This window comes from Simochromis diagramma, unplaced genomic scaffold, assembly GCF_900408965.1.
Source record: "Simochromis diagramma unplaced genomic scaffold, fSimDia1.1 OVJJ01000321.1, whole genome shotgun sequence".
Classification (NCBI taxonomy): domain Eukaryota; kingdom Metazoa; phylum Chordata; class Actinopteri; order Cichliformes; family Cichlidae; genus Simochromis; species Simochromis diagramma.
In genome coordinates, this window is record NW_024386772.1 from 10,864,043 (window position 1) to 10,891,501 (window position 27,459).

The 27,459-nt window shown below is 40.9% G+C and overlaps 1 protein-coding gene and 1 long non-coding RNA gene across 5 annotated transcripts; one reads left to right on the forward strand and one right to left on the reverse strand.

The window, feature by feature from the left end:
• Window positions 1-251: 251 nt before the first annotated feature.
• On the reverse strand, window positions 252-17,477 carry ndel1b (nudE neurodevelopment protein 1-like 1b). Of its 2 annotated transcripts, none has more exons than XM_040048290.1 (9): window positions 17,457-17,477; window positions 5,913-6,009; window positions 4,162-4,315; window positions 3,242-3,390; window positions 3,010-3,146; window positions 2,733-2,900; window positions 2,561-2,652; window positions 2,272-2,417; window positions 252-2,136 (listed from the first exon to the last, which is right to left on the reverse strand). In XM_040048290.1, the coding sequence occupies exons 2-9, from the start codon at window positions 5,996-5,998 to the stop codon at window positions 2,046-2,048; spliced, it is 1,023 nt and encodes a 340-aa protein (XP_039904224.1). In that variant the 5' UTR covers window positions 5,999-6,009; window positions 17,457-17,477; the 3' UTR covers window positions 252-2,045. The 2 variants fall into 2 exon arrangements, with proteins under 2 accessions (XP_039904224.1, XP_039904215.1); XM_040048281.1 differs by lacking the exon at window positions 17,457-17,477 and adding an exon at window positions 8,245-8,411.
• Window positions 6,381-27,313, forward strand: LOC120744153. 3 transcript variants are annotated; one of them, XR_005698312.1, is made up of 5 exons: window positions 6,381-6,391; window positions 9,671-9,675; window positions 11,611-11,612; window positions 26,341-26,972; window positions 27,166-27,313. It is a non-coding gene; the product is annotated as an uncharacterized LOC120744153 (long non-coding RNA). The 3 variants fall into 3 exon arrangements; XR_005698310.1 differs by lacking the exon at window positions 11,611-11,612 and adding an exon at window positions 16,934-16,937; XR_005698309.1 differs by lacking the exons at window positions 6,381-6,391; window positions 9,671-9,675; window positions 11,611-11,612 and having other exon boundaries at window positions 26,299-26,972.
• The last annotated feature ends 146 nt before the right edge of the window (window positions 27,314-27,459 follow it).

Here is a 27,459-nt window from a genome sequence, read left to right on the forward strand (position 1 = left end):
GTCTCATTTACACAGATGTTCAAATTATTGCTCATTTTCTATGTTGAACAATTTGTAACCTTGTAACATTCTCACTCCTGGTAGATGCGCTGGGTTTAATATCTTGCTTAAGGATACTTCAACACAAAGGCTGGAAGAGCCAGAGATCAAACCATCAACCTTCTGATTAGTAAACAAAACCACTCTATATCTTGATTCACTACTACTGTGTACATTTAAAAAAAAGAAAAAGAAAAAGAAAAAAAACCACATCCATCATTATCAATCTTTATTTAAACAATTTGATATCATAATACAATGGGCTTAACCACCATACAATAGTAAAACCCATTATCTGAACACATGCCATACAGAATCTGAAATAAATAGGACCTTATTGCCAAATGTCAATATCCACAAAGTGGTAGGCAAAATTGTCATCTATACAAGCTATACACCAACTATAGAACCAATTTAAGTAACAGGCTCCTATTGTGCCCCAAGTGGCATCAAATGATCAACTAACAATGAATACAAGTCTTTGTGTGAGCCTTTAGGGTGCAAATTGGTGACGCTGAGGAATTAAAGATATGTAAGTGAGGGGATGCAGAGCCAAATATGTAAAAATGTAAATATTGCCAAAATAACATTATAGTTGTTGTTATTAATGCACCATAACTCCAGATAAAACTGAGGGAAAAAAATAAATTAAAAAAAATCCTTGAGTCAGTTTTAAGCAGTTTGATTTGTATGAGCCAAAAATGACACCCATCAATAATTAATAGCTGCTAACTCCTAACATGTCACAATGAGGTAATAAGCCTGGAACGACACACACACACACACAAAAAAAAAAATCAATACATTAAATATTATAAAAAGGCAATACTGTTCTCTTGAAAAAACGTCAGTGGACGTCTGCAGAGGAATACACTCGACAGCAGCAGAAACCTGTAAATTCAGGTTTAACCCAGAGGGGAGAACAAGCTGATATTTCCACAAGCACTCCAGACATCAGCCAGTAACAAGAGGAACAACTGCAGCACGGCTACATGGCTTTAAACAGTCAACATTCATTTCGGTCATTCTTCAATTTAAACACATGCAAGAAAAAAATAAAATAAAATCACACAGGAAATTTTCACTTTAAAGTATACTGTGAGATAAATTAGTTAATGTGAACAGATCCCTTTTTAAATATAGAACAATCTAAACAGAAATTAGTTTAACTGTGCAATGCAATGAAACAGAAAAGGAAGGAAAGTTCAAAGGAAGCTGTGGTCTCTCATAGACCAGTTGTCAAGGATGAGTCTTCATATGAACTGTGGAATCACCTAGGTAACCGTGCCAGTTCAAAGTTGACATCTTAAGGTCAAAACATTGCAGTGACATTCATTCAAGCACAGTGCAGTACAGCTTTAGGCACAAGCAAGAAGAGAATGTGGTAGGAACACACACCAGTCAGCCACAACATTAAAACCACTAAAAGCTGATGTGAAAAATGATGATCACCTGGTTACGAAGCACTGTTCTGCTGCAAAGCCCCAGGTACTAAGCTTAACCTCATGGTATATCACTCCCTGATGGTAGTGCCCTTCCTGCTGGAGGAGAACACACCCAGCCACACTCCAAAACAGCTCCTAAACTGCCTGAGAAAGAGTATAAGGCATTGATCTCCAGAGTCCCCAGCTCCCAAACTTACTGAACATCTGTGTGGGAGGCACCAGAAACATCTGCTTCCCGTGCTCCCCAGACACCACAGCTGCTCCAGAAGCCCACCAGGTCCATGCCCCGATGGGTATGTACACAATATAGGAAAGTGCTTTCAATGCTTTTTTGGCTGACTGGTGCAAATGACTGCACCTACTCACAGATGCACTTAGAGCTGCAAAACAGACACAAGCCTCGCTTGCACACACCGAGCTAAAAAATTCACACATCACTCCAGCTCTGTTTTCATTCACTCACACACACACACACACACACACACACACTCTGTGTTCCCAGACTGTGTTGAGGAGATAAGAGTTTCTTTAGAGCTTTCTCTGGCTTGAGGAGCTCCTCAATCACACACTCAAAGGCAGCATGCCCGGTGGAGACAGGGCTCTGGATGGTGTCATGGAAGTCAAGGTGCTGGGGTCCAATCCATTAACAGTGCTGCAGATGTCAAAAGACATACTCAACATTAGCAAAGATATACACACAGCCGGGGCATCCGATTTTAACATCAAACTAAATAACAGAAGGACAAACAGACAGGGAAAGGAGAAAAGCACATGCTAAAAGACTTACGTTTTGTCGAAGTAGGTAGTATGTAGTGAGTGAGAGAAATTGGTGGCATTGCTGTTGAGAAGCATGCTTTTGTCTGTGGAGTAGTTTTTTCTTGCTGCCTGGTCTTTGGCAAAGTTCCTGCAGGCAGCAAGTTTCGACTCCAAAGCCTAATGACAAAACAGGAAATCTCAAATTAGCATCATCATAATTATCTTTCCTTTTAGCGTCGCTGAAAAGACTTGCTCCTCAGTGCAACATGTGCAGAGCTGTTAAAATGTAAAGCCAAAACAGTAAAGTGAGTAACACCTACCCCGACTTTTCTCAGAAGGTCGCCAACAATGTTAAGAGCTGAGATTCTTGCAGAGGGAGTCAGAGACGAGTTACCGCAGCCGTTGGTCAGTGCTAGGACATATAAGCCAGAGTTAACTCATATTACAACTTTTACTCAAACATGAGAAAAATGGAGTAGGAATAATTCTAACCTTTGGGGCTGATAAAAGAGTGCTCTATATTCTTTCCTACAGGTGTTGCTGGGAGGGATAAAGAGGCTTGTACAGCTGAATCAATCTTGTCTATGTCTAAAGTGGGTGAGCTGGGTGCTGACATCCTGTCTGTGGTCCTTTCGCGCACTGCCAGCTCCTGCCTCAGGTCTAAAGAAGGAAAACAAAAAAGAGAGAAAGTTAAGAAACACCGGCTCTTGCACAAATGATGCACGGCCCAGAAAGGGGAAGAATTCATTTATGTGGGCTTTATCTTTACCTCGTGCTTCATCTTTCAACCGCTGCACAGATACAAGGAGAGACTCTTTCTCATCCAGCTCACTCTCCAGAAAGGCATTCCTTTCAATTGCCTGGTTCAAACGGGTCTCAAAGTCTTCAAGAGACACTATTGTAGCCCTACACAAACGGTGACAAGTATTTTATGAGTGTTGACATGTTTGAGGTAAATGCTAGAATACAAACAGAATTTGCACATTGCACGTCATTCTCACCTTTTTGCTCTCTCGAGGTCATCGTTGGCCTGTTCAAGCTCTCGGACATATTTATGGAGTTGATCCTTGATGCTGCGAGTCTGTCCCAGGTCGTCCTCTAGCAAAGAGATCTGTTTATAACTCTGGGCATATTGCTGCTCCAGCTTTTCCTGGAAGACATGGAAAATGTGCAGATAAGAGAATAGTGAGTCTATAAAGAGAAACAAGGACAACAAAGATGCTACTTGATGAGGAATCTAGTTTAAAAATAAATGGTAAATGGCCTGTATTTATATAGCGCTTTACTAGTCCCTAAGGACCCCAAAGCGACATATCCAGTCATCCACCCATTCACACACACATTCACACACTGGTGATGGCAGCTACATTGTAGCCACAGCCATCCTGGGGCGCACTGACAGAGGCGAGGCTGCCGGACACTGGCGCCACCAGGCCCTCTGACCACCACCAGTTTTATCCACTACAAAGACTATCCACTACAAATAACGTTTTATCCACTACAAAGATCAGCATCAGTCAGAACGAATCTCAGGACGGTCACAAGGTTTCAAAGAACATCGTTGTCCAACAGTTGTTAAAGGAAGGCATAATTTATGAGCTCTCTGGTGTAGTTGTACAGTACAGTCACCAATGTGCATAACCAAACAAGCACACTGAAACCCGTGTTCATGTCTACTGTGATAAGAACTAGGCTTGCCTTGCAGTTTTCTATTTTCTTCTTCTTTATCCTGACATCCTATTAAGAAGTGCTGGAGGATTACCTAAGAAAACCCAGATTAACACCTACCATACAAATGAGGCATTGGACCTTGTGTGCAGGATCCAACAAAGATCAGATAACCTCTTAGGTAATCACAAATGACTTTATTAGTGTTCTAGCCAAAGGTAAACGCTTAATGAAGATCAAAAAGGCCCGTTACCTTGAGGTTGGAAACCTCATTCTTTAGCCTCTCGTTTTCACTCTGTAGGTCTCGAAGACGTTGTTCAGCTTGACCAAGTTGTGCCTCCAACTCAGCTTCCAGTTCTCTGCTCCCCTCCTGGAACTCCTGCAACTCCTCTTGGGCTTCATGGCAACTAAATGGCAAAAATACAGAGAGAGTGGGTAAAACCATAAACGGTCATTGTGATAAAAGCTTTCCTGTTCATCGTCCCCCATTCAGTTCTGCACAGCTAACCGGCTGAATGACTGTGCCTATGAGCTCTAGAAAACTGACAGACCTTTGTCCTGCAAGCTGAGCCAAGCCAAGCATGTTCTAGCAGCTTTCTACCCCACTAATGGCCAAAAATAAACCTGTATGAAAGCCAGTTACAGGTTCGTATTTGTAGTCTGGCCTCTGTCAAAGAGGAAATAAGGGTTCAGCTCAGCATTGTCGAGTTAAGCATTCTAAATATACAGCTCTGAAGAGACAGCTGAACTGTGACAGTAGCTGGTTCAAAAATAGGTGAGAAGAACGGGCATGCTGCCATGCATCTCCAGAGTGGAACAGGTTAAAGGTCACAAGCAGGGAAAAAAAAAAAAAAACAGGAGGATAAAAGTTATGAAACAGGATGTTTTTACACACTAAATATTGCATAAAATAGTAATTATTTGTAAATGCATTTATGTAAAGGTAGAAAAGAGAGGAAAAGGCTTCTTAATATAATTTATTTTTTCTCCTGCCGAGCTGACACTTGGTAACACTGGTCAGCTGACTCTGTGCTGGGATAATGCCCTCACAGTGGCTCCACAGAGCACTGAAATGCACGAATCAGTTGTTGTGTGTTCCACACATACCAGCATCACACATGGTGCTTGATCAGCACACACAGGGCCCTGTAACATAACTATGTAACCCTAATAGATTAAATTGGCCAATAGTATTCCATACATCAGAATGAAAAAAAAAGTTCTATTAATGATAAACAATGTTGCGGTTGCCTTGTAAATAAACTCAAAATAAAAAGTTTAAAAATATCACTTCAGTGGAAGGATATTCTGAGAAAATGCATGCCCTAAAAACTGCAACACACTATGGCAAATCTCCTTGAAGCCACTTTTCTTTCCATGCACTGATGTTTTTTCCACCATGTGCCCACAGGAATGTCTCAAAGTAAGCAGGACTTTAACCCCTGCTGTGCACTTTTACACTTCTTCTCATAGACTGTACGTCCACAAATAGGAAAGGAAGACTAAACAAACGTCAAATGACACTCTTAAGTGACACTAATGCCTATCCTGTGGCCTGTGTCATTTCCTATTGAGTAAACCTTAACGTCTGTCAGTGCTGATTTCATTACTCTTTTCTGGCCATTTGCCTTATACGGCTAAACACAGCCTGTGTGGAAACTTTTGGCACAAAGTTATTATGTAATCACATCTTTCAAAACTACTGCGCAAACCACATAGTCAGCAAAACAAAGCAGCTGCTTATTATGCAAGGATGAGCATCTACTGTCCCCAAAAGCTGTTTTTCATCTTATGCTATGTTTGAAGAATCGCTGTCATTCGATTTCCAACTCCGCTTTCTTTCAAGACAGTATGTTATGTAACCTAATTTTGGCTTAATATCAAACTGAAATGAAAGACTCACACAGGCCTGTTCTTTGAAGAAATTAAGCCATACACACCAACTCATACCATAAATAAATTCAGCCATGCATTGCTGTCAGATGCGACACAAATGCCACCTACCTTTTCTTATATTTGAGGGCTTGGGACTTCCAGTAATCAACCTCCTCATCCTTTGACGAAAATTTGGGAATCATCTCTGTGTCCATGTCAGGGCAACCTGAGGATTGAAGGCACATTTGTATTACATTTACAGATTTTTTCAGTTAGATTTGAATTTGTAACGAAAAGCTAAACTAGTAAACGGACAGCTCAGCAGTTTTGCCATTTGCATCCTCTGACATGTTAAATCAAGCGGAGCATATTCTGTTCTTATCTCAGAGCAGAGCCACCATCAAACATTCTCCTCATTCATCACTGGAGAAGAAAGGCCCTATCTCAGCGACAGACCATCCTGACCGCGTAACCCTGTGGGATGAGGTCGTCCATCCTCAGTTACTCATAAATCAACAATGCTAAGAAACCCCCCCCCCCCCAACTTAAATACAGTTTGAAGCAATTACTTCCAAATACCACAAATAATTGATAATAACGTGTGCTCAGTGTGCCAATGCCTTTATATACCTGGGAAAGCTTCAGTGTTATGTGCATTAAGTTTTAACCTCTTAGCTCGCTCAACTCATGCAACCTCAACATGACGAGTTCATTTGCTAAAAAGATCAACGTGTGAGTCCAGTTCTTACATTTTTCGCAAGTGGGTACGTTTTTCATCTTCCTTCCTGTTTGCAGAATTAGCACTTTAATAGACAGTCGTTCCTCTTTTCTGGTGAGCAATTCAACTCTGTGATGTATATGGACCTACGCAGCTGTTGTCAGGGAATCATTAAACACATCTGGAAAGAGCTGCTGTTGGCGTCATGTGTGGGTCTGGTGAAACAGCTGCCAAAACCAGCACTACCACTGCTGTAGCCCCGGGAATATTTATAATCTGGCCCTGGCTTCTAAGGATTTCCTGCAGATAGGACCAGCAGCAAGTGGACATGACACAGGAAAACCCTGAGCTGAAATCAAATGTGCTCTGATTTTTGTGTAAACTGCCTCGACAAAAGTCTCCTATAAAATAAATAAATAAATAAATAAATAAATAAAGAGAATCTAGGGGCTTGCTTGGCTTGGGCCTGGGTGTTGCTTCTAAGTCTAGACTCAGAGAGATGATGACTTTGACTGCAGTTTCCTTTACAGCATTCCTCAGAGATGCCGTCATGAACAGCTTCCCGTATATAAGACCCTCACATGTCAGCACGCTGCAGACCATAATAACGAGGGGGTAACAGAAAGTAAGGGAAATTTTTCAAAGCTTCCTCTGACAAAACATGCTGGATGTCAGGAGACCAGACACAACACTCTAGGGAAGTACCTAAAAAGTTTCTTTTGATTTACTAGACAAAGATCAAACACTACTCATCTCTCTCAATGCTAGGATACAGAGGCTTGAAAGGGATCTGGTGCTTTCTGCTAAATCTTGTAGCCCATCAAAGCCCTACACAGGACAATAACCCTAAGTCATATCCTGTACCAGGTAAAAGCAGAGACAGTCAGAACAGGATAGCTCCTGTTATTTTTCCATTTCCTTTGGATAGCTCTCTGGTTCATCCCTGGATCTGTTTGTCTACTGCAACAACACCGCTACAGACATGGCCCGAATCCAGCAAAGATCTGGAAATTACAGACAAGGGAAGGCAATTAAAGAGAGTGCTTCCTTTTCCACATTCGTGTCTCTGTGTCCTGTGTTGATGCTGACAAAGTCACTTTTCCCCTCATGTACAGAAAAATCCTACATTTGTCTTCAGATTCCTTCTTGGAGTTTTGCTGGTTTGTATAGCTTTATAGGGTGTGGTGGCACAACCCCTGACCTGGGTCCATATTTTGGTCTCCATGTTATGGATTAGCCCACCATACAGACAAACATGTTTAATGAGACAAAAAAACAAAAAAAACGTAAGATTCAATAAAAAGCATGAGACCAAGAACCTCTTATTGATTATGTGACGGCTGGTATTGATCTCAAATGTATCAAAAGGTCTAATTCAGCCCAGCAGCTACAGGCTGTGATTTAACGACGCTGATGATTTTTAGACGTTTGAACGTGTCGGTATCTGATAGTGGGAGCTATGACCGCACAGAGGCTCGGGCTCACGCCAAAAACTGTCGGCTCGCTCTCGCGTTACAAGTAAAAATGCAGCACACGGAACGAGCGGGATTTAAAGGCGTATGAAGCAAACATTTAAGGTGACACTTCTCGATATTTATCCCGAAATAACCATATAATCTTCGTAACGTTTAGGAGAGTAAAGTCTAAAAAACACACACACAAATGCCTCGACAGCTGGTTACACGGACAGGTCAAACACTAAAAACGCGTTAGAGGTCAAATTTAAGAGATTTAAACGGCTACCTGCTCATGTCAAGTCGGTCTACTGTTGTCTTCCGTAGCAGCGAGTCGATTTCCAGCCGGTAAAACACCCAACGATAAGCAGAGCTCCTCTTTGCCGGGCCTCGGGTGATACTGACGTTTCCCAATGAGGTAACTGAGCTCTGTTTAGGAAATTGCCAACGCGTCTCCCGGAACCAACGTAAATCCTGACAGGGGCGTACGTGATGACGTGATTTCACGTTACATCACACGCAGGCCTGCTCCTGCAAAAGATCTTCGCGATTTAACCACACCACACCCTTTTTCGCACTGAACCTCCACTAAACAATAACTTTTTTTTCTATTCAATGAAATGTCGTCAAATAAATAGGCATGATTATCAAACCCATGCCTATCAAATAATTCAAGCAGAAAAAACAACAAAAAGGGCAAATATCAAACATAAAAATAAATACATTAAAAAACTTAAATAGCATGTAAAGAAAAAATTGTTCTTTTTCACACAAACTACATAAATTACTGTTAAGCTTAAAGCAATCTCAAACTTACAGTACATGGACAAATATCATTGATTATCATGAAACGAACTAACAAATATATAAGATAACAAATATATGTGATAAAGATATCGTTGATGCTTCGTCAGCTTTATTTGTAAAACTGCTTAGTACTGTGATACCTTAGATTGGCCACTTGTACACCAAGTGATGTGGCCTTTTTTTAAATCTCAAATTATTATTATTTATAACATTTATGTGAACTGTGGTGATACAAGAGAACAGAATACCAAATTGGGACAAGACAGTTCAAGAAACCTTTTTAATTTGAAATCATATATCTATGTCCGTCTTGATAGGATGTACCTTTGAAATAGGTCTAGGTGACAGGCCTAGGTGGTGTGACCCACTACAATGGTCCTGATTTCTCAAGTGGCACCTTGGGAAAATGAATTGTGTTCCTGATGGACAAATATTGAAAATCTTTGAAGAATACTCATAAAAAGCCCCATATGACAACTGAAACTGGAACAAAACAAACAACAAACAAACAAACAAACAAACACGCAAACCAAAACTTCACAACCAGGGGAACCAGTCAGTCACGTCACTGTTCCCATTGGCAACAGGACCTGTTTTACATAGCAGCTCGTCTCTCCACCTCAGGGAGGATTCTGATTTGCCGCCACTCCAGGTGTAGGTGAGGGAGAGTCAGGGAACAGGAATCGGAAATGACTATTCAAAACAAAAGCAACCTTGAAAATTGTCTTAAAAAGCACTGTACGTGATTTTAAGGGCTCTTGTAGTGCCCTGTCATAGCACACGTGGTCTTACGTAATATGCTGTAAACAGATGTTACATATATACAAAGGAATTTTTAACTAACACTGGTAAATGAAGTTAATTGAGGGTTATACCATAATGTTTAAATGTTTTACATAATCTTATAGTCCGAGTTGCCTTTGAAACATTTCCATTAGTATTTCATTCTTTGCTTGTTAAACACAGAATACTAACAGGACTTGTTAAGGGCCCCTGGATCCAACCTGGGGTGGATTTCTTACTTGCCTCTATGTTGTGACCTACCTGCCTTACTCATCTCGATCATGGAGGTGGCACATTTGTGCCAAAGGAATGGAAAAGTTCCAGCAGGGATAAATGCAGTTCTGGGAATTGTCTTAGAATAGACTATGCCTGATTTTCAGACTCTATAGATGTGCCTATAATTTTTATAGTATATAATTTATTTAAAATTTATGTACTAGTGTGTCCAATCGTTAAAGATTGCCACACTAAGTAGTCCCTGCTGCTACAGATTCCTGACCTCTTTTACCATGCACTTTCCCCTCTACCCCAGTGGGGAATTCCCTCATGACAGGTTACCCAATTCCAATGACAACACAAATAATTTATTCCTACACTCAAATACAGCACATATGAACACTTTAGAAAATAGTGCCCAAAATGTAAGACTGTAAGAAAACAATGTGTAAAACTGTTCTTTAAAACATAACATCTTTGTTCATTCACAGATTTTGTTTTAAATTGTAGAACACTTGTTAAAAACATAGATAAAAAAACAAGAGCTTTTCTGCCATTGTCATCTATTACTTAATTGCTTTAATATGGTATGAATAATCAATCAGTAGGAAAAGGTGTAAAACCTATGAAAGCACAACTGAAAGTCCAAAAGTTTATGCCACTTATCTGTGAGCTTTTTAAAATGTTTTTGTTAAACCCCCAAAATATAACCCCCAAAAATAAATCTGAGAAAATATCGGTTTATACGGTCGTTGGTTTTCTCCGGGAGATAACAGACCATTCATGACCCTAGTCGGGCATGAACACTAGAGGTCGCTAAAATTTAAGACTGACATTCATCGCAAAAGAGTGCCAACTATAACCTACAAACAAGCAACATACAAAGTGCAGCAATGCTTAGGTATAAGGAAACATTGTATTTGTCATATATCACCATTGGCTACAGTGATTCATTTAAAAATTGTTTTTAAAGAAAACCAAAAAACTCCAAACAAAAGTTGATCAGTTGCTTTCCAGTCTTTAAAAACGTGTAAAAACAAGTATCAAATTGTATAGATATCTAATTAAAATAATTACATTCATAAACTGTCAGTTTTTCTGATGGCAGCTCGTTGGGGACGCTTTTTATCTACAATAAGTCAAATATTAATGTGTAATATTTGTTGAAGACATTTCTTTGTTATGGAAAAAATATTAAAATCATCATGAACAATACAAGTGGTGATTTCTAGAACTTTGTGTAGATAATTTGGCATTTTATCAAGACAAGATCGTTGATTCTTGCTGTCCTGTGAACATCATCGGCGTGGTGACGTTTATTTGTTTGCAGTTTTCGCGGTCGCTTCGTGATTGAGAATATCGCCAGGTAAACTCGTGACAGTTTTTAATGTTTTATTGTTCAAGTGCAATAAGACTGTGTTTAAGGTGACCTCACAAATGTTGCAGATTGTATATTCAGTGTTTATTTGCTGGTTTGTCGGTAGCGGCTCATGAAAAGCAAGTCTGCCACACATCTTTTTCACCGTCACCAGTTATTCTGAAACACCGGTGTTCCAGATTAACTGGATTTGGTTGAACAGATGTGTGGCAGACTTGCTTTTCAAGAGCTGCAACCGACAAATCAGCAAAAAAAAAAAAAAAAGCCAAAGATGTCATCTGTGACCCTTGTGAGGTTAACTCAAACACACCCCGTCAGCCTTGATGCTGTTGAACAACAAAATGTTTGAAAATGTCGCGAGTTTACCTGGTGATATTCTCATGCACGACGCGATCGCGAAAACAGCAAACAATTAACACCACGCCGATGTTGTTCACAGGACAGCAAGAGTAAACGATCGGGAGAATCTAGTCGTCGTTATCGTCCCCCTCGTACGTTTTATTATTCCGATTTCAGCGTTTTAACTTCTCAACTAAAGCGTGCAGTTTACTTTGTGTGAACGAACATGGACTCGAATCAACCAGCGCCACCTCTGGCCAAGTGCCATAGCCTACAGCCAAATCAACTTGTGACACATCTGCAGCTGGCTCTATCACCACGTTTGAATTCTTTTCATGCACAATACACTTGTAACAAAAAAACAAACAAAAAACAAACCTGTTGAACTACGTGAAATGCAGTTTTGCTTATTTTGACCTTATCATACACTTGAAGATTCCAAAATCAGCACTCCTTTTGTTTATATCATTTCACAGCAAAGACATATGTATTCAACAAATATATTACACATTAATGTTTGACTACTGTTCTCACAACACATTCTGTCAGCACAGTCAGCATTCATATGTCTATCTCTATTGTGGAATATATCTTCAATGACCTTTCCCAGGTATGTTGTGCCAGTGGTGAGAGAAGCTCAGGTGCAGAAACTGATCAGTGTGTAAGATCACCAAATCGATACCATTAGACAGAAACACCTTGAATGGGTTACTTAAACATCACTGGATGAAATGTCACTTTGATGCACCAACAGAAAACGTATAGTTCAGATAAACTGCATGCCTTTGCACTTTAAAGAGACTGGAGCACCTAAAGGACACATGGAAACATAGACTGATTCACAGATAAGGCTTTTGCACAGAAATCTACATTACCTGCGCATTTGAACATGTTTAATTGCTTCACTCAGCCTGACGTCAGATGAATGACTCTGACAATCTAATTTTTCCTGCAGATTGAATGTACCTTCTCTGTAAATTGGTACTATACAGTGTTCGTGGACTTCCCCTGTAAAGAAGGCAACTACAAATGTGTGCATGCCAAATAAACATGAAAAAAAAAAAAAAGAGATCCCTGTGATCTTTGCTTAATGATTGTTTTTAGTGTTGACAATCTACATTGCTGGCATTGCATCTTTCAACATGTTTGTGGGTGGATTTGAATGCACTAGCTAGGTGTAAGTGCAGCCACTCAGTCTCTACTCAATGTGACCATATGCAGGTGCAGATGTGTCACAAGTTAATCTAGTAGTAGGCTATGGCACTTAGCCACAGGTGGCAGCAGTGGACTGACGCGCCATTGGAGACTGGTCCAGCTGCTGCGTGATAGTGGATCTGCTACAAATTGAAGATCATATGCAAGCCCTTAACCCTTGCATTATGTTTAAAAAAAAAAAATTACATTGATTTTGTTGCGGGTCATTTTGACCCGTACTGAGTAAATCCACTCAGAATTGTCAAAAAAACTGCGATAAAATAATAGAAACTTTATTTTCCATTACATAAACATGTAGGACACAGACATACAGTTTGACTTTACATAACTATTTTTAGGAACAATTTGGTAAAGGTTTTTCATTCCTACAAACACATTTCTTTTGAACTTGCCTGATGTTCTCAGTTTTTCAATGTTCAACATTTTCAATTTTGTCCACATGATGGACAGAATGTAACTGTGTGCTTTCTGCAGATGTACTTCTTGCATTTCTCACAAAAAGTGGTTGTTTTAAAACATGAATCTTCCCAACTTAGATTTAAAACAAAAAATTTCTACGTCTAGTCCAGACTCAAAAACAGATGACAAACCAATCGACACGCCTGAGCCACTCACTTTCTTAAATCCACTCACTGGCTCTGTTTATTACTAATCACTGTGTAACTGCCATCTCCTTACAAATGTTTACTGGATTAACTACACTCATGCAGACTGTATATAACTACCAACATAGTCATAGTCTATTTTTCCAAGGCGTATTTCATTGTTATGGAAAAAGAATATTAAAATCACGATGACCAATTGGAGTGGTGATTCCTATTACTTTGTGTGTGTAATTTAGCAAATTTTTTTTTTCCAAATGTAGGCCAAAAATAAATACACGATATCATTTCATTAATGTCAAAGGTTTGCATGACGCACAAACAGACACAATTGAAAGGTACAAATGTATTGTGCATGAAACTAATTCAAACGTGGTGCAGATGCATGTCACACGTTGATATGACTGTAGGCTGTGGCACTTGGCCAGAGGTGGCACTGGTTGATTCGAGTCCATGTTAGTGCACACAAAGTAAACTGCACGCTTTAGTCGTGAAGCAAAAACGCTGAAATCGGAATAATAAAACGTAGGAGGGGGACGTTTCCCCAGCAAGAGGAAAATACTACTAAAATTTATACATACACCTGTAGTCGACCATTTTTACATTTGCCAACCTAATTCAGTTGGTGCCCTGCAGTCCTAATCTGATTAAACGGTAAATGGCCTGCATTTGTATAGCGCTTCACACTACATTCAGTCATTCACACACACACACACACACACACACACACACACTCACAACGGCAGGCTACATTGTAGCCACAGCTGCCCTGGGGCGCACTGACAGAGGCGAGGCTGCTGGACACTGGCACCACCACCAGTAGGCAAACATGGGGTTAGTATCTTGCCCAAGGATATTTGGCATTTTCAGCATGGGATCGAACCACCGACCTTCTGATTAGTGGCTGACCTGACCTGACCACCTGAGCTACAACCACCCCATTAGATCAGTTGGATTAACTACTGAAGTGTCTCAGAATAACTCTAAAATGAATAATCCCAGATTTTAATATAATGCAACAGTTTTAAAGAGATTTTTTCTAACCGTATCCATTCTTGATGGCAGTGGTTAAAACTTCAGTCGACATGGAAAACATCACAACTCAAAACCACCTAAGCCACAGCCACCAGATGTCTACTCCTGTTGGGATAGATTATTAAACATTGGATGGCATTGAGGAAACTTGTGATTTGGTGCTACATGAATAATATTGAATTGGATGCACATAGTTCTGCACCTAGAAAAATGAAGTGTGATCAAATATTTCCAATAGTAAACAGTAATGCCTGTACATACAAAAACAACTCACTTGTAGAAGTCTGGGTAAACTTCCATAGACATCACACACCATGCCCATGATGCATGGTCTGTACAACTTTGTACAGCCCTGTGCTCCACCAGACAGTGTAAAAGGACAGAAAGCCTCGTGCTGTGAACAGAATTTCGAGAACACTTTACTGTACGAGTAATCTGCTAATTCTACGACAGAATAATGGCGCTGACAGTGGAAAATGGACACAAGGCCACACGGGAGTGTCCTGTGTGCTATGAAAATATTTTGGCTGCAAAACGCACTTTGAGCTGCAGGCATGTCCTTGGTCAGGACTGCTTCAGTAAAATAATGGTAGTTGCCTAGAATCAAGGATCTATCGTTTGTCCTAATTGCTGTCAAGCCACTATTCTTAACGAACAGAAGAAAGATGGCAGCAGATGAAGACCCCATACAGGAGGTGGCTCTTCCTGTCCGATGGGATATTTTCCAGATAACACCGCACACCAACACAGGTGGTGTGTGGCATGGAGGTAACTGGATGTCGCCGTACTTGAGAGGAATTTCTCAGCAAGGTGCAGAAAAGACAAGGGGCGAGTAGGTAAAGTGGTTGCCCCGTGATTGGAAGGTCGAGGGTTCGAATCCACTGAACGCTAAATCACTGCTCACTAACACATTATATTAGAAGACCGTTACCACATGTGGATCGCATATATTCACCAGAAACAGACAAGGGAGATGAGTAATCTGCTAATTTTACAACAGAATAATGGCGCTGACAGTGGAAAACGGACACAAGGCCACATGGAAGTGCTCCATATGCTTTGAAAGCGTTTTGGCTGCAAAACGACCTGAGCTGCAGGCATCTTCTTTGTCAGGACTGCTTCAGTAAAATAATGGTAGTCGCCCAGAGTCAAGGATCTATCGTTTGTCCTCTCTGCCGTCAAGTCACTATTCTTAACGAACAGAAGGAAGCTGACGAAACTCTGGCAGCAGATGAAGGCCAGACACAGGTGGCTCTTCCTCTCTGAGATTTTCAGATAGCACCACACACCTCCACAGGTGGTGTGTACCATGGAGGTAACTGGATGTCACCGTACTTGAAAGGAATTTCTTAGCGAGGCAATGAAAAGACAAGGGGCCAGTAGGTAAAGTGGTTGCCCCATGATTGGAAGGTCGTGGGTTTGAATCCACTGAACGCCAAATCTACTGGTCTATAGTTCATACACTGCTCCCCAGGGGTTGCCCACTGCTCACTAAATGGCCTGTATTTCTATAGCACTTTACTAGTCCCTAAGGACCCCAAAGCGCTTTACACATCTAGTCATCCACCCATTCACACACTGGTGATGAATGTGTGTGAATGGCTACATTGTAGCCACAGCCACCCTGGGGCGCACTGACAGAGGCGAGGCTGCTGGACACTGGTGCCACCGGGCCCTCTGACCACCACCAGTAGGAAACAGACACAACGACAGACTGTCCAAGCTGGGGCTTGAACCGGCAACCTTCCGACTAATAGGTGAACTCCCCACTCTTGAGCCACAATCGCACACATACACATTATATTAGAAGACAGTTACCACATGTTGATCGCATATAGTCACCAGAAACAGCCAAGTGGGAGACACCACAGATGGCAAGACAACTGTCAATATAACCGAGGACGATGCTCAGGAGTGTACAACGTATCAGCTCACATGCAGAGGATTTATCTTCCCACTAGTGCTGATATGTTGGCATGCAGAGGCACCATCTTGTGATTGCGTTGAGAGCCCCCATAATCTGTTTAGGACTTGACTCTCAGTGAACAAACTGTCACCTACAGGAATGAGTCTCAGGTTTTTATAATCAGCGACCAACTGAAACCCACGACACGCAACGATACTGCTGTCACTAGGGCTTCCTAAATGAGACTGCATTTGCCTGGTAGTGGTGATTTATTCACACTGGCACTTCAGACAAATTAAGGTAACGTGAAAAACAAGATTACTAAACATCCAGTGTGCTGTGAATCTCTCTAGAATGAGGGATTCAACCATGTTTTACCAGACATCAGGCGAAATGATGTGTGGTTGCTCTCCATTACAACTCAGTCATCAACATGCTGGTGACCATCAAATGCTGAGCCCTGTCTTCTGATGTGTTACAGCCATAAAGACACCAGAAGCCCTCAAGTTTCTTACAGCAGACAACCCACACGAAGAAATGACACAGGAGCATCACATAGCGGCACTGGTGCAGTTCACAAGTCCAGTATTAAAAAAAAACAAAACAAAAAAAACAAACAAACCCCAAAACAGGCTGATTTCCTGCCAAAACCTTTGACTGCTCCACAGAACTGTTTTGTCTTCAAACAGGCTCCAAGTCTGGTTAACAGAGTTTTGAATGTTTAAAGCAATGTGGTTTTCAAGAAGCAGACAGAACAAATTAAGGTTTAAAAGCCCACTGAGCCCAAGCTCCATAACTAGCAAACCCATTCCCTAACTAGTCTCAACCCTAGTCTTCAGACAGATACTTGTGGTGGGTACTTATGCACTGATTCCACCAGAGCCAAAAGGCAACCAGAAACTGGCAACCTTCTGGTAACCAGGGAAGTGCTCCCAAGACACTGTCTTTAGCCACGTTCTCCATTGCAATAAAGTGAAAACAAGCTGGTTGATCTCCTATTGAGATCAGCCCCTTCAGCCTACAAGAGGAGCTTGGCTCATGTATAATATAGTATACAAATACAGGCCATTTACTCAGTAATAGATACAAAAGGCTTTTGACAAAAAGCTTTGAAAACCCAACAAAATAAGGACTACAGCCAGAGTCTTCAAAAGCAGAAATATTGACAAACGCTAAAATGACAAGTCAAATTGGTCATTATCAGTAAATAACACTCAAACCTTAATGAATGAATTGAAGACACAAGCGGAGACACCAGGTATACCAGTCCACACAAGAGCTTGACTGAAACAAACCAGAACCAATTCTAAACTAAACCACCAACCCCACCAAAGAACGCTGATGTCACACCAACTGAGAAGAGACAGCAGTGAACACATGATCCAGCTTTTAAAGACTGAAGGCTCAGGTGAACTGGATTAACTGATGACCATCTAATTTCAGCTAATTACCCTCCAGAGTTTGAAGAGTGGGAGGGGCTCCACACTGAGGTTCATTTATACATAAAACTAACAGAATTAAGTTCTCCTCCCAGTGTATTAAAAACTATATTTTTATTGAGCTCATTTGTCATTTCTTTAATCAAGTACTTTTCATAGTTTTGATTCTTATTCATCTTATAATGGCAGTATTTCAATCTTTTAAACCTGTTTAAGTCTAAAAATATATATTTAAATCAAAAGACTAAATGTGTTTTGCTTCTTTATAAAAAGTTAACATTTATCACATTTTCACAGGTTAACTCTGACCAGTCATAACAGTCCATTTCACACACATCTTTATATCATCCACTGCTGAGAAACTTCTGAAACATGAAGAAACTTTCCTCAACGTCAAACTGCTCTGGATGAAAATTGTGAAGAAACAGACCACCTGTATATAATAGTTGTGTTTTTCTAGCTTTTCTTTTTGTTGTATAGATTTTTCTCATGGCTGCACAAAATGTAACTATTATAGTGAGCGTGATGTCACTTCGGGTTGCAAATAACATTTTCAATTAAAAGTAGAAAAAACTAACAGATTAGAGAACAGATGGAGTCAGAGCTGAAATATTTCTGCCTGTTTTATTTTCTGATTAAAAAGCAGAGGAAGTTTTTATTGAGATATTTGAATGGATTTACAGCAGCGTGTGCTGCTCTCTCTCTGCTGATAGGATTAAATGGAGCTCACCCACCAGTCTGTCTCTCACTTTGATCTAAATGATTGTAATCATTTGGATAATATATTTACATATTATTTATACATGTATATAATATTTATTTGATTGCACTTTTGATTCCAGTGTTTCAGTGTTTGAGGGGTTTAAGGGTATTGCATTCTCTCACACATTCACGTGTAATAAATAGAAGCAGAAGTATCAAAAACATTACAACTTTAAACAAGCAACATATAGAGTACAAAGTGCAGCAATGCTTAGCTTTAAGGCGGCTATTTGTTTACATATTTTGTTGGCAACCTAATTCATAAAACACAGAATGTTCAAAGGTTTTCTTTAATAAAAAAGCCTTTAATAAAAAACTGTAAAATTAAAAGATGAAAACAAAAACTAAAATAAATACATTGTTAGTTTTTCTGACAGTTTCTTGTGGGCGCTTCTGTTTCATCTGCAGATCCTCTGGCAGGAGACTGGATTAATGCATCTGCAGATAGAAACAATGTTAGAAACCTTACAGCTGCACATCTATTACACACCTGAATGTCTTGTTAATGTTGAGGCCTCTCTGTATATTTTGTTGAAGTTTACTGCTACAATGAAGTGGTCCAACAATAAAACTCAATAAAATTGTCCCTTTAAGGAAACAACCAAACTACACGTTAAAGTTAGCATGATGCAGAGTGAAGGCATTCTTCAAGGTTTCAGCTGATTAAACCTCTCCTTCAACTGTGTACATCCAACACAACACACGGACTCTGAGAACTGTTATAGGAAGTTCTAATCATGTTGATTTTAAATGCGATTCTACTCATAAACAGAAAAAAAACTATGCAGCATATAAAATGGTGCTAAATCTTACCGCTATCACAATGTGAGACAAAGTGTCTGTCCTCACAATGGAGCGCTAAAAGAAATCTGGTCTGGAGATCTCTCCAGGAGCCTCGAAAACATCCATGCCACCGTGAGATAAAAAATCAGCACTACTAGGCAAAAGAGGCCTCCACAGATGAGCTGATACGCCGTACACCCCGGAGCACGGTCCTTAGTTATATTGACCGTAGTACAGTGGTCTGTGGTCTGTCTTCCTTGCCTGTCTCCAGTGGAAATATGCGATTCACTTGCAGTAACTGTCTGTTCAGCGCCTTGCTGAGAAATTTCTCTCAGGTGTGGTGACACCCAGTTACCTCCGTGGCACACAGCACCTGTGGAGGTGTGCGGCACTAACTGAAAACAACCCACAGGGAGAAGAAGAGGGGCCTCCTGTGTGTGGCCTTCATCTGCTGCCAGGTTTTCGCTGTCTTCCTTCTGTTCATCATGATTAGTGGGGTGACAGCAGAGAGGACAAACGATGGATCCTTCAGTCTGAGCGACCACCAGTATTTTACTCAGGCAGTCCTGGCAGAGGACATGCCTGCAGACCAATGTGCTTTTTGCAGCCAAAATAGTTTCAAAGCATATGGAGCACTCCTGTGAGGCCTCGTGTCTGTTTTCCTGTGTCAGTGCCATTTTCCTGTCCTAGAATTTGTAGGTCACTTGTACACTGCAGTGCTCTTAAAGTTCTTCTGTTCTCAGCACAAGCAGTGTTGCCAACTCCTCAGTAAGGAAAATCGCTATTGGTTGTCCTAAAAGTCGCTAGAAGTCGCTAAATGACGTCATCGCCTAATTTGCATAATTGGTCATGCTAATCTAATTGTAACCTATGTTGTTGGAGAGAGAAATAACATCGTGGAAGAGACATAAAGTGAGTAAAAAAGGTCCTAAATGCATTTAGAGTTTATTTAGAACTACAAATTAAATTTCTTTTAGCAATTATTGTTTTTTTAATGTCACAATTCCAACCCTGCTCCTTTACCCGGGCTTGGACCGGCAAAAGTGACCCGAAATATGCACTCTGGTGGAGTTACTTTGTGTGTGTGTGTTTATAAGTAGTTTTAAACCTTGTGATCCACAAAACAGCATAAGAGTAAAAGAAGAACTGACTGCGTTACAGCACCCACTGCTTGTTGAGAGTAAAAGCGATAAAAAGCTTTCACGTCTTTTTTTAGCGACTTTTTTTCAGAAAAAAAAGTCGCTAAGGGGTCTGAAAACTCGCTAAATATAGCGACAAAGTCGCTAAGTTGGCAACACTGAGCACAAGACTTTCTGTCCTTTTTAAATTGTATAGGGAGCAGGGGCCTGTACAAAGTGATGGGAAGGTGTGGCACCGACCCCACCCTCAACCACCTTCCCAAATCCGATGTCTTGACTTGGTGACCCACTAAAATTCACTAAAATTTTGAAATCATAAACAACATAATGTTTTGTAATTACATTTTTTATCAAATATTTTAAAAAACATTACATATTTAAACGCAGTTTTCCCCTGAAATGCTTGAAAATGGTTCAGTCCAATCCCCAACTCTAAACACAGCCGTATGAGTGTTGTTGAGCAGGTATCTCTGGTAGTGAACCCTCAAAGGTTATCAAAGTTTTTTGTACCTGAATCTGTTCGTATTTTAATCAATCAATCAATCCTTTATTTGTCACATGCAAATATAGCAGTCCCTCTGAATATGTATATGAACAAATGACAGACTGGCTGTCTAGGACTTTAAACAGTAGTCTTTAAAATAAATTCAGCAACTACTAGTGCTATTAATAACAATAATAGTTATAATTATCATTGCCTTTCGGTCATTATTTATCGTTTTCCAAAGCACCATAAGTCACAAAATGCTTAGTATTACATCAAACTGGGTTTTAAATTACTTATATTATTGCTGGATGTCATCACAGTATCATTTGTTTGTGTCATCTCATAGATGCAGGGTATCAGGCTATTTGTTTCTTTTCATTGAGTTTCATTAAGTTTCTCATGTTGGGCTGGGACATTAGGCTCCATGGTTTTTGTCCTCCACATGGAGTTGTTTTTCTTTTTTTCTTGTAGTCTGTTAGCTGTCTTTATTTAACCTTTGATTCCAAACTCTTTTTATTTGTCTTGATTTTTTAACTTGAAACACTGCAAGTGTCTCAGGGGAAAAGCCTAGCTGGACCGGCTGGACAGACAGAATCACATCACATAGAATCACATTAATCCTTCCCAACTGCTTGTCTATGGACTGTGGGAGGAAGCCAGAGTATCCAGAATGAACCTGGTACATGCAAACTCCATACAATGCAGCCAGATGGTGGATTCCAGCCAAGGACTTTCTTGCTGTGCGACAGCAAGACCATTTCCCCCCAAGAAATGTCCCCTTCTACTGCTGTAATCTTATGTTAACTTTCTCAAATAATGCAGGTCAGCACACACATTAGTGCTGGAACTGGACTTGCTTAAGTTTCAGGTTTTACGTGAATAGTGAGGCACAGATCCAAGAGATGGTCATCTGTGAGTCTTAGACCCACCCAGCATTGACATGGATTGTTTTGCTAACCTACAGCAGGTCTATCTGGATACTCAAACATCTTGGTGGAGGTGTGAGAAATGCACTAACTAGAAATGATTGTCCCACTTTTCGTATAGATTTTTTGCTGTTGTTTTCTTTATTTCAATTGAGACATTTTGTCCTAAAATACCTGAGTTTTTATTGTTTTTTAGAGGCAATGTTTATTTTTTTGTTGTTTTTACCTAAATGTACTTTGTGATTCACAAATGTTTTTCATTATGAAGCTAATGGCTGCATTGACCGTCAGTTAGGTGCAGTTTGGTTTGTGAGTACAGGAGAATTATGCAAAGATTTTACACTCAGTTTCATACACAGTCTGGAAAAACTCTTACTAGCTATTACTGTTTTTCAGTTCTGTGATTCCCTCTACTCTAAATCTGAGTAAGTCCTATTTTTATGGTCGGGTTAGACTTCAGAGTGGTAATCCACAGGAACCCACGAATATTAAAGATACTTTGACACTGTTCAGCTGTCGTCATACACATTTTCTAATATAAGTTTTAACATTGCATTCACTTCTAGTGAACTTTTCGCATTTTGTCATTACACCCCACCCCAAGCCCCAGGGTGGAGGCCAGAACCCCTCCTTAAACAGGTGCTGTTTGTTTAAGTCAATCATCTACTCCTTGTGTCCCCTAGAACTTAAACTATTACACATTTACACTCTTGTAAAATAAGAACACTCAGCTCTTAAGGATTGTTTTGAGTCGACTGTGTGGGAGGTGATTTGTGATGACCACGGAGAGGACATCGACAGCCTTACTACATGCATTACTGACTATATAAACTTCTGTGTGGATAACACTGTACCTACCAGGACTGTACGGTGTTTCTCCAACAACAAACCTTGGATTACCCCAGAAATTAAAACTGTCCTCAAGCAGAAGAGGAGGGCCTTCAAATCCAGAGACAAAGAGGAGTTGAAAAGGGTGCAGAGAGAGCTGAGGGGACTGATAAGGAATGGGAAGGAGAGCTACAGGCAGAAGATGGAGAACCAGCTTCAACAAAACAACGTTGGTGAAGTCTGGAGAGGCCTCAGAACCATCTCGGGCCACAAACAGCAGAACTCTCTGCCTGGGAGGGATGTGAGGTGGGCAAATGAACTGAATCATTTCTTCAACAGATTTGATTCAGCCATGAGGCAGTCTGCAACATCGGCTGCAGACTCACCCACCCCCACTGCTGCTGTTCCACCTCAGACACTTCACACCTCCTCTATTCACCCTGCTCACTCCCCCCCACCCCCAACTGCAGCATCCAATACACACTCAACACAAGGCTCCAGCCTGTCTCTCTCAACCACCCAGGTTAGGAGGGAACTGAGGAGGATTAATGGCAAGAAGGCAGCGGGTCCAGATGGCATCAGCTCGAGGGTCATCAGGTCCTGCGCGGACCAACTGTGTGGGGTGATGGAGCACCTCTTCAACCTGAGCCTGAGGTTGGGAAGAGTCCCACAGCTCTGGAAAACCTCCTGTGTTGTACCAGTGCCAAAGACTTCACGCCCCAAGGACCTCAACAGCTACAGGCCGGTGGCTCTGACATCCCACCTGATGAAGACCCTGGAGCGGTTGGTCCTGGCTCAGCTTCGGCGCCTAATAAGCTCATCACTGGACCCACTTCAGTTTGCCTACCAGCCTGGCATTGGAGCGGATGATGCCGTCATTCACCTCCTACATCGTTCCCTCGCTCACCTGGAGACCGCTGGGAGCACTGTGAGAATCATGTTCTTTGATTTCTCCAGTGCCTTCAACACTATTCTTCCCTCGGTTCTAAAGGACAAGCTGGTGAACTCTGGAGTGGACCATCACCTCACTACCTGGATCCTGGACTACCTCACCGACCGACCACAGTATGTGAGGACTCAGGGCTGTGTGTCGGACAGGGTCGTCTGCAGTACGGGGGCCCCACAGGGAACGGTTCTGGCTCCGTTCCTCTTCACCATCTACACTGCAGACTTCTCCCACAATTCCACCCAGTGCTTCCTGCAGAAGTTCTCTGATGACTCTGCAATAGTCGGCCTCATCACTGATGGGGACGACAAGGAGTACAGAGGTCTGACCCAAGACTTTGTGGACTGGTGCCAGCTGAACTACCTCCAGATCAACGCCAGTAAAACCAAGGAACTGGTGGTAGACTTCCGCAGGCACAAGCATTCTCCACTGCAACCACTGAACATCCAAGGTATGGACATTGAGGCTGTGGACAGCTACAGGTACCTTGGTGTTCATCTGAACAATAGACTGGACTGGACTCATAACTCAGACGCCCTCTACAGGAAAGGGCAGAGCAGGCTGTACCTGCTGCGGAGACTCAGGTCGTTTGGAGTGGAGGGCCCACTCCTGAAGACCTTCTATGACTCTGTTGTGGCTTCTGCTATCTTTTATGGCGTGGTCTGCTGGGGCGGCAGCATCTCTGCTGGGGACAGGAAGAGACTGAACAGGGTGATCCGAAGGGCCAGCTCTGTTCTAGGATGCCCTCTGGACCCAGTGGAGGTGGTGAGTGACAGGAGAACGGCGGCTAAGCTGTCATCCCTGATGGACAACATCTCCCACCCCATGCAGCAGACTGTGACAGCACTGAGCAGCTCCTTCAGTGGGAGACTGCGGCACCCACGGTGTGGGACGGAGAGATTTCGCAGGTCTTTCCTCCCCACTGCTGTCAGACTCCATAATAAAGACTTTAACTGATCAAGCACACACATCCATACATATGCAATAATACTAAGTGCAATAATCCTTTCTGTCATCGTTGTATTTTTACTCAGTTGTATATAGTATTTGTATTTGTATTCTATTTTTATCTTATTGTATATTTATTTTATTTTATTCTACTGTATATAGTATTTTATTTTATTCTATTCTGTACAGTTGTGTACTGTATTTATTCTTATTGTATTCTAATTTTTGCCTCATAACTTTTGCACTGTCCACTCCTGCTGTGACAAAACAAATTTCCCACGTGTGGGACTAATAAAGGTTATCTTATCTTATCTTATCTTATCTTATCTTATCTTAAGGAAAATTTAAGCAAATTGTCTCTGATTTCTTCTTTAGACAAGAAATACTCACACCACCTTTTTTTGGACGACCTCATGCTGGTATGCAGTTGTCTGAATGAAACGAACAACAGAAACAGGGAGGAAAGAGGAAAAGAACATAATAAAAGGACCTGTTTTACAAGTCAGCTTTCCCCCTCCACACCTGAGGGATTACCTCATCACCTGCAGGCTGTGGGCCTGGGTATCAGGGCTGGTGAAAGAATATGATGTAGGTTTCCAGTATGCTTTAAATCAATGCTGGGTGGGTCAAAGACTCCCGACACCCTGACACTGTGATCATTAAAGTGCCTCACCAGTCAGGTAAAACCTGAAACTCCAGTTCCAGCACTAAGGTATACATTGACCTGCACGACTGAGTAATCCAAAAATAACAATTCAACAGTTGTAATAAGAGGCCATGTTTGGGCTCAGAAGCTGGCGCTGTACAAGAATAACTGAATGAATGACGATTTTCTATTCAGTGATAAAGATAAACAATATTATCTGACACATTACTTGTTTAACCCTCTGGGGTCCAGGTTTTAATTGGCTGTTTTTCACTACTTTTGATTTTACCTTTGTATTTCTCCTTTAAAAACTATTTACCTTGACTGTTTTGACTTTAAAAACCACAAACATGTTTAACGAATCATTTTCATAACTTGAAATATAAATTTAAATTTTTTTTTTAAATTTATATTTCTTTTTTTTTTTAAAGTTTTTTTTTTACAATGTCAAACCACTAAACTTCTAAAATAAAATTACAGAACAATTAGGTGTCACAATAAGTTGCCACACAAATTATTTGTGCTATTTCAAAAAAGAGTTTCTGTCGTAAAAACAGAGTTCTTGTGAACGCTGTCCTTAGAAAATGCAGTTTTTACAGTTATTTCACTAAATGTGACGATAGTATTCAGAAAAATGCATCGCCTATGTTTTTTAATTATATTGGATTAATTAGATTTTATTTAGATTAGATTGGTTTTATGTGGCCTATCAACACAATTATAAACTGTTATATAGTTTGGTGTCTGCACTTTAAATACAAGTTTAAATGAATCTTAAATTGGTCATGTGATTTGGACATGCTGGCGTTAAATAATCTAGCTAGGCTAGCCCCTTTAGAGGACAATATCAGATACTGGTCATTGAGACTCATACCATTGTGTTTAGAGGTGGGGGTTGGACTGAACCATTTTCAGGAATATCAGGGGGCTAGCTTCTTTTAAAAATTATTTTTTTAAATATATTTTTATCAGTATAAATGTTGTAAATGCAAAACATTATGCTATTAAATATTTTATGATTTTATTCAATTTTATTTGGACACCAGTGCGAGGCATCAGATTTTTGGGGGGGTTATGTGTGGGTAGTGCCACCCCGTGCCACAACTTTGTACAGGCCCCTGCTCCACCACACACTTTAAAAGGGCAGAAAGTTTCGTGCTGTGAACAGAAGTTGGAGAACACTACTGTACCAGTAATCAGCTGATTTTACGACGGAATAATGGCACTGGCAGCAGAAAATAGACACGAGGCCCCACAGGAGTGTCCTGTATGCTTTGAAAATGTTCTGCTTGCAAAACGCACTCTGAGCTGCAGGCACGTCTTTTGCCAGGACTGCCTGAGCAAAATAATGGTAGTCGCCCGGAGTCGAGGATCTATCATTTGTCCTCTCTGCCGTCAAGCCACTTATCTTAACAAAGAGAACCCAGCTGACGATACCCTGGCTGCAGATGTGGACACCACACAGGGGGTGGCTCTTCCTCTCCCGATTGCGGCGAGGGCCTCCATAGTCGGTGTGTTGCGTGGAGGAAACTGGATGATGCATCATTTGAGGACACTTTCTCGCCGAAGCAGCAACCAAACGGTCATCTACAGGAATGGGTCTGAGGTTTTCATAATCAGCGACCACGTGAGACCAACGACATGCAGCGATACTGCTGTCGGAATTCCTGCTGAACCTCCTGATTGTCGGGTCACCAAATCCGTCTGCATTTGCCTGGTAGTGGTGATTTGTTTGATCGCACTGGTGTGGCTTCTGGTGAGTCACCTGTGAGGATGTGCAGACTCCAACATCCATTCTCAGGACTGACACATTGCCTCACTTTTTGATAACGGTAAGACTTTATTATTTACTATGTTCTGTAGTTTTTTTTTTTTTTTTTCTTCTTTTCCCTGTTGCGTTTGACTTGTTGGGTGTACACAGTTGAAAGGAGAGAGTTAATGAGCTGAGTCAGCTCGTGCTGACTTTAACTTGTAGCTTGTTCTCGTCCCTCAGACATTTTGTTATAACATTGTTTCTGTCTGCAGATGCATCAATCCAGTCTCCTTCCAGAGGACCTGTGAATGGGAAGCGCCACAATGAGCTGCTATCAGGAAAACCGACGATTATTTATTATTTTTAATATTTAATATTTTATAGTTTGACTTTTTCCAGTAATGACTGGAAAAATGAAGAGAAAAATGTTTAGAATGGTGTTTTTTTTTTTTTTTTTTTTTAAATGAATCGCTGTGGCCAACAAATTATAGAATAGAATTCAACTTTATTGTCATTGCACATGCACAGGTACAGGGCAACGAAATGCTGTTTATGTTTGAAAACTT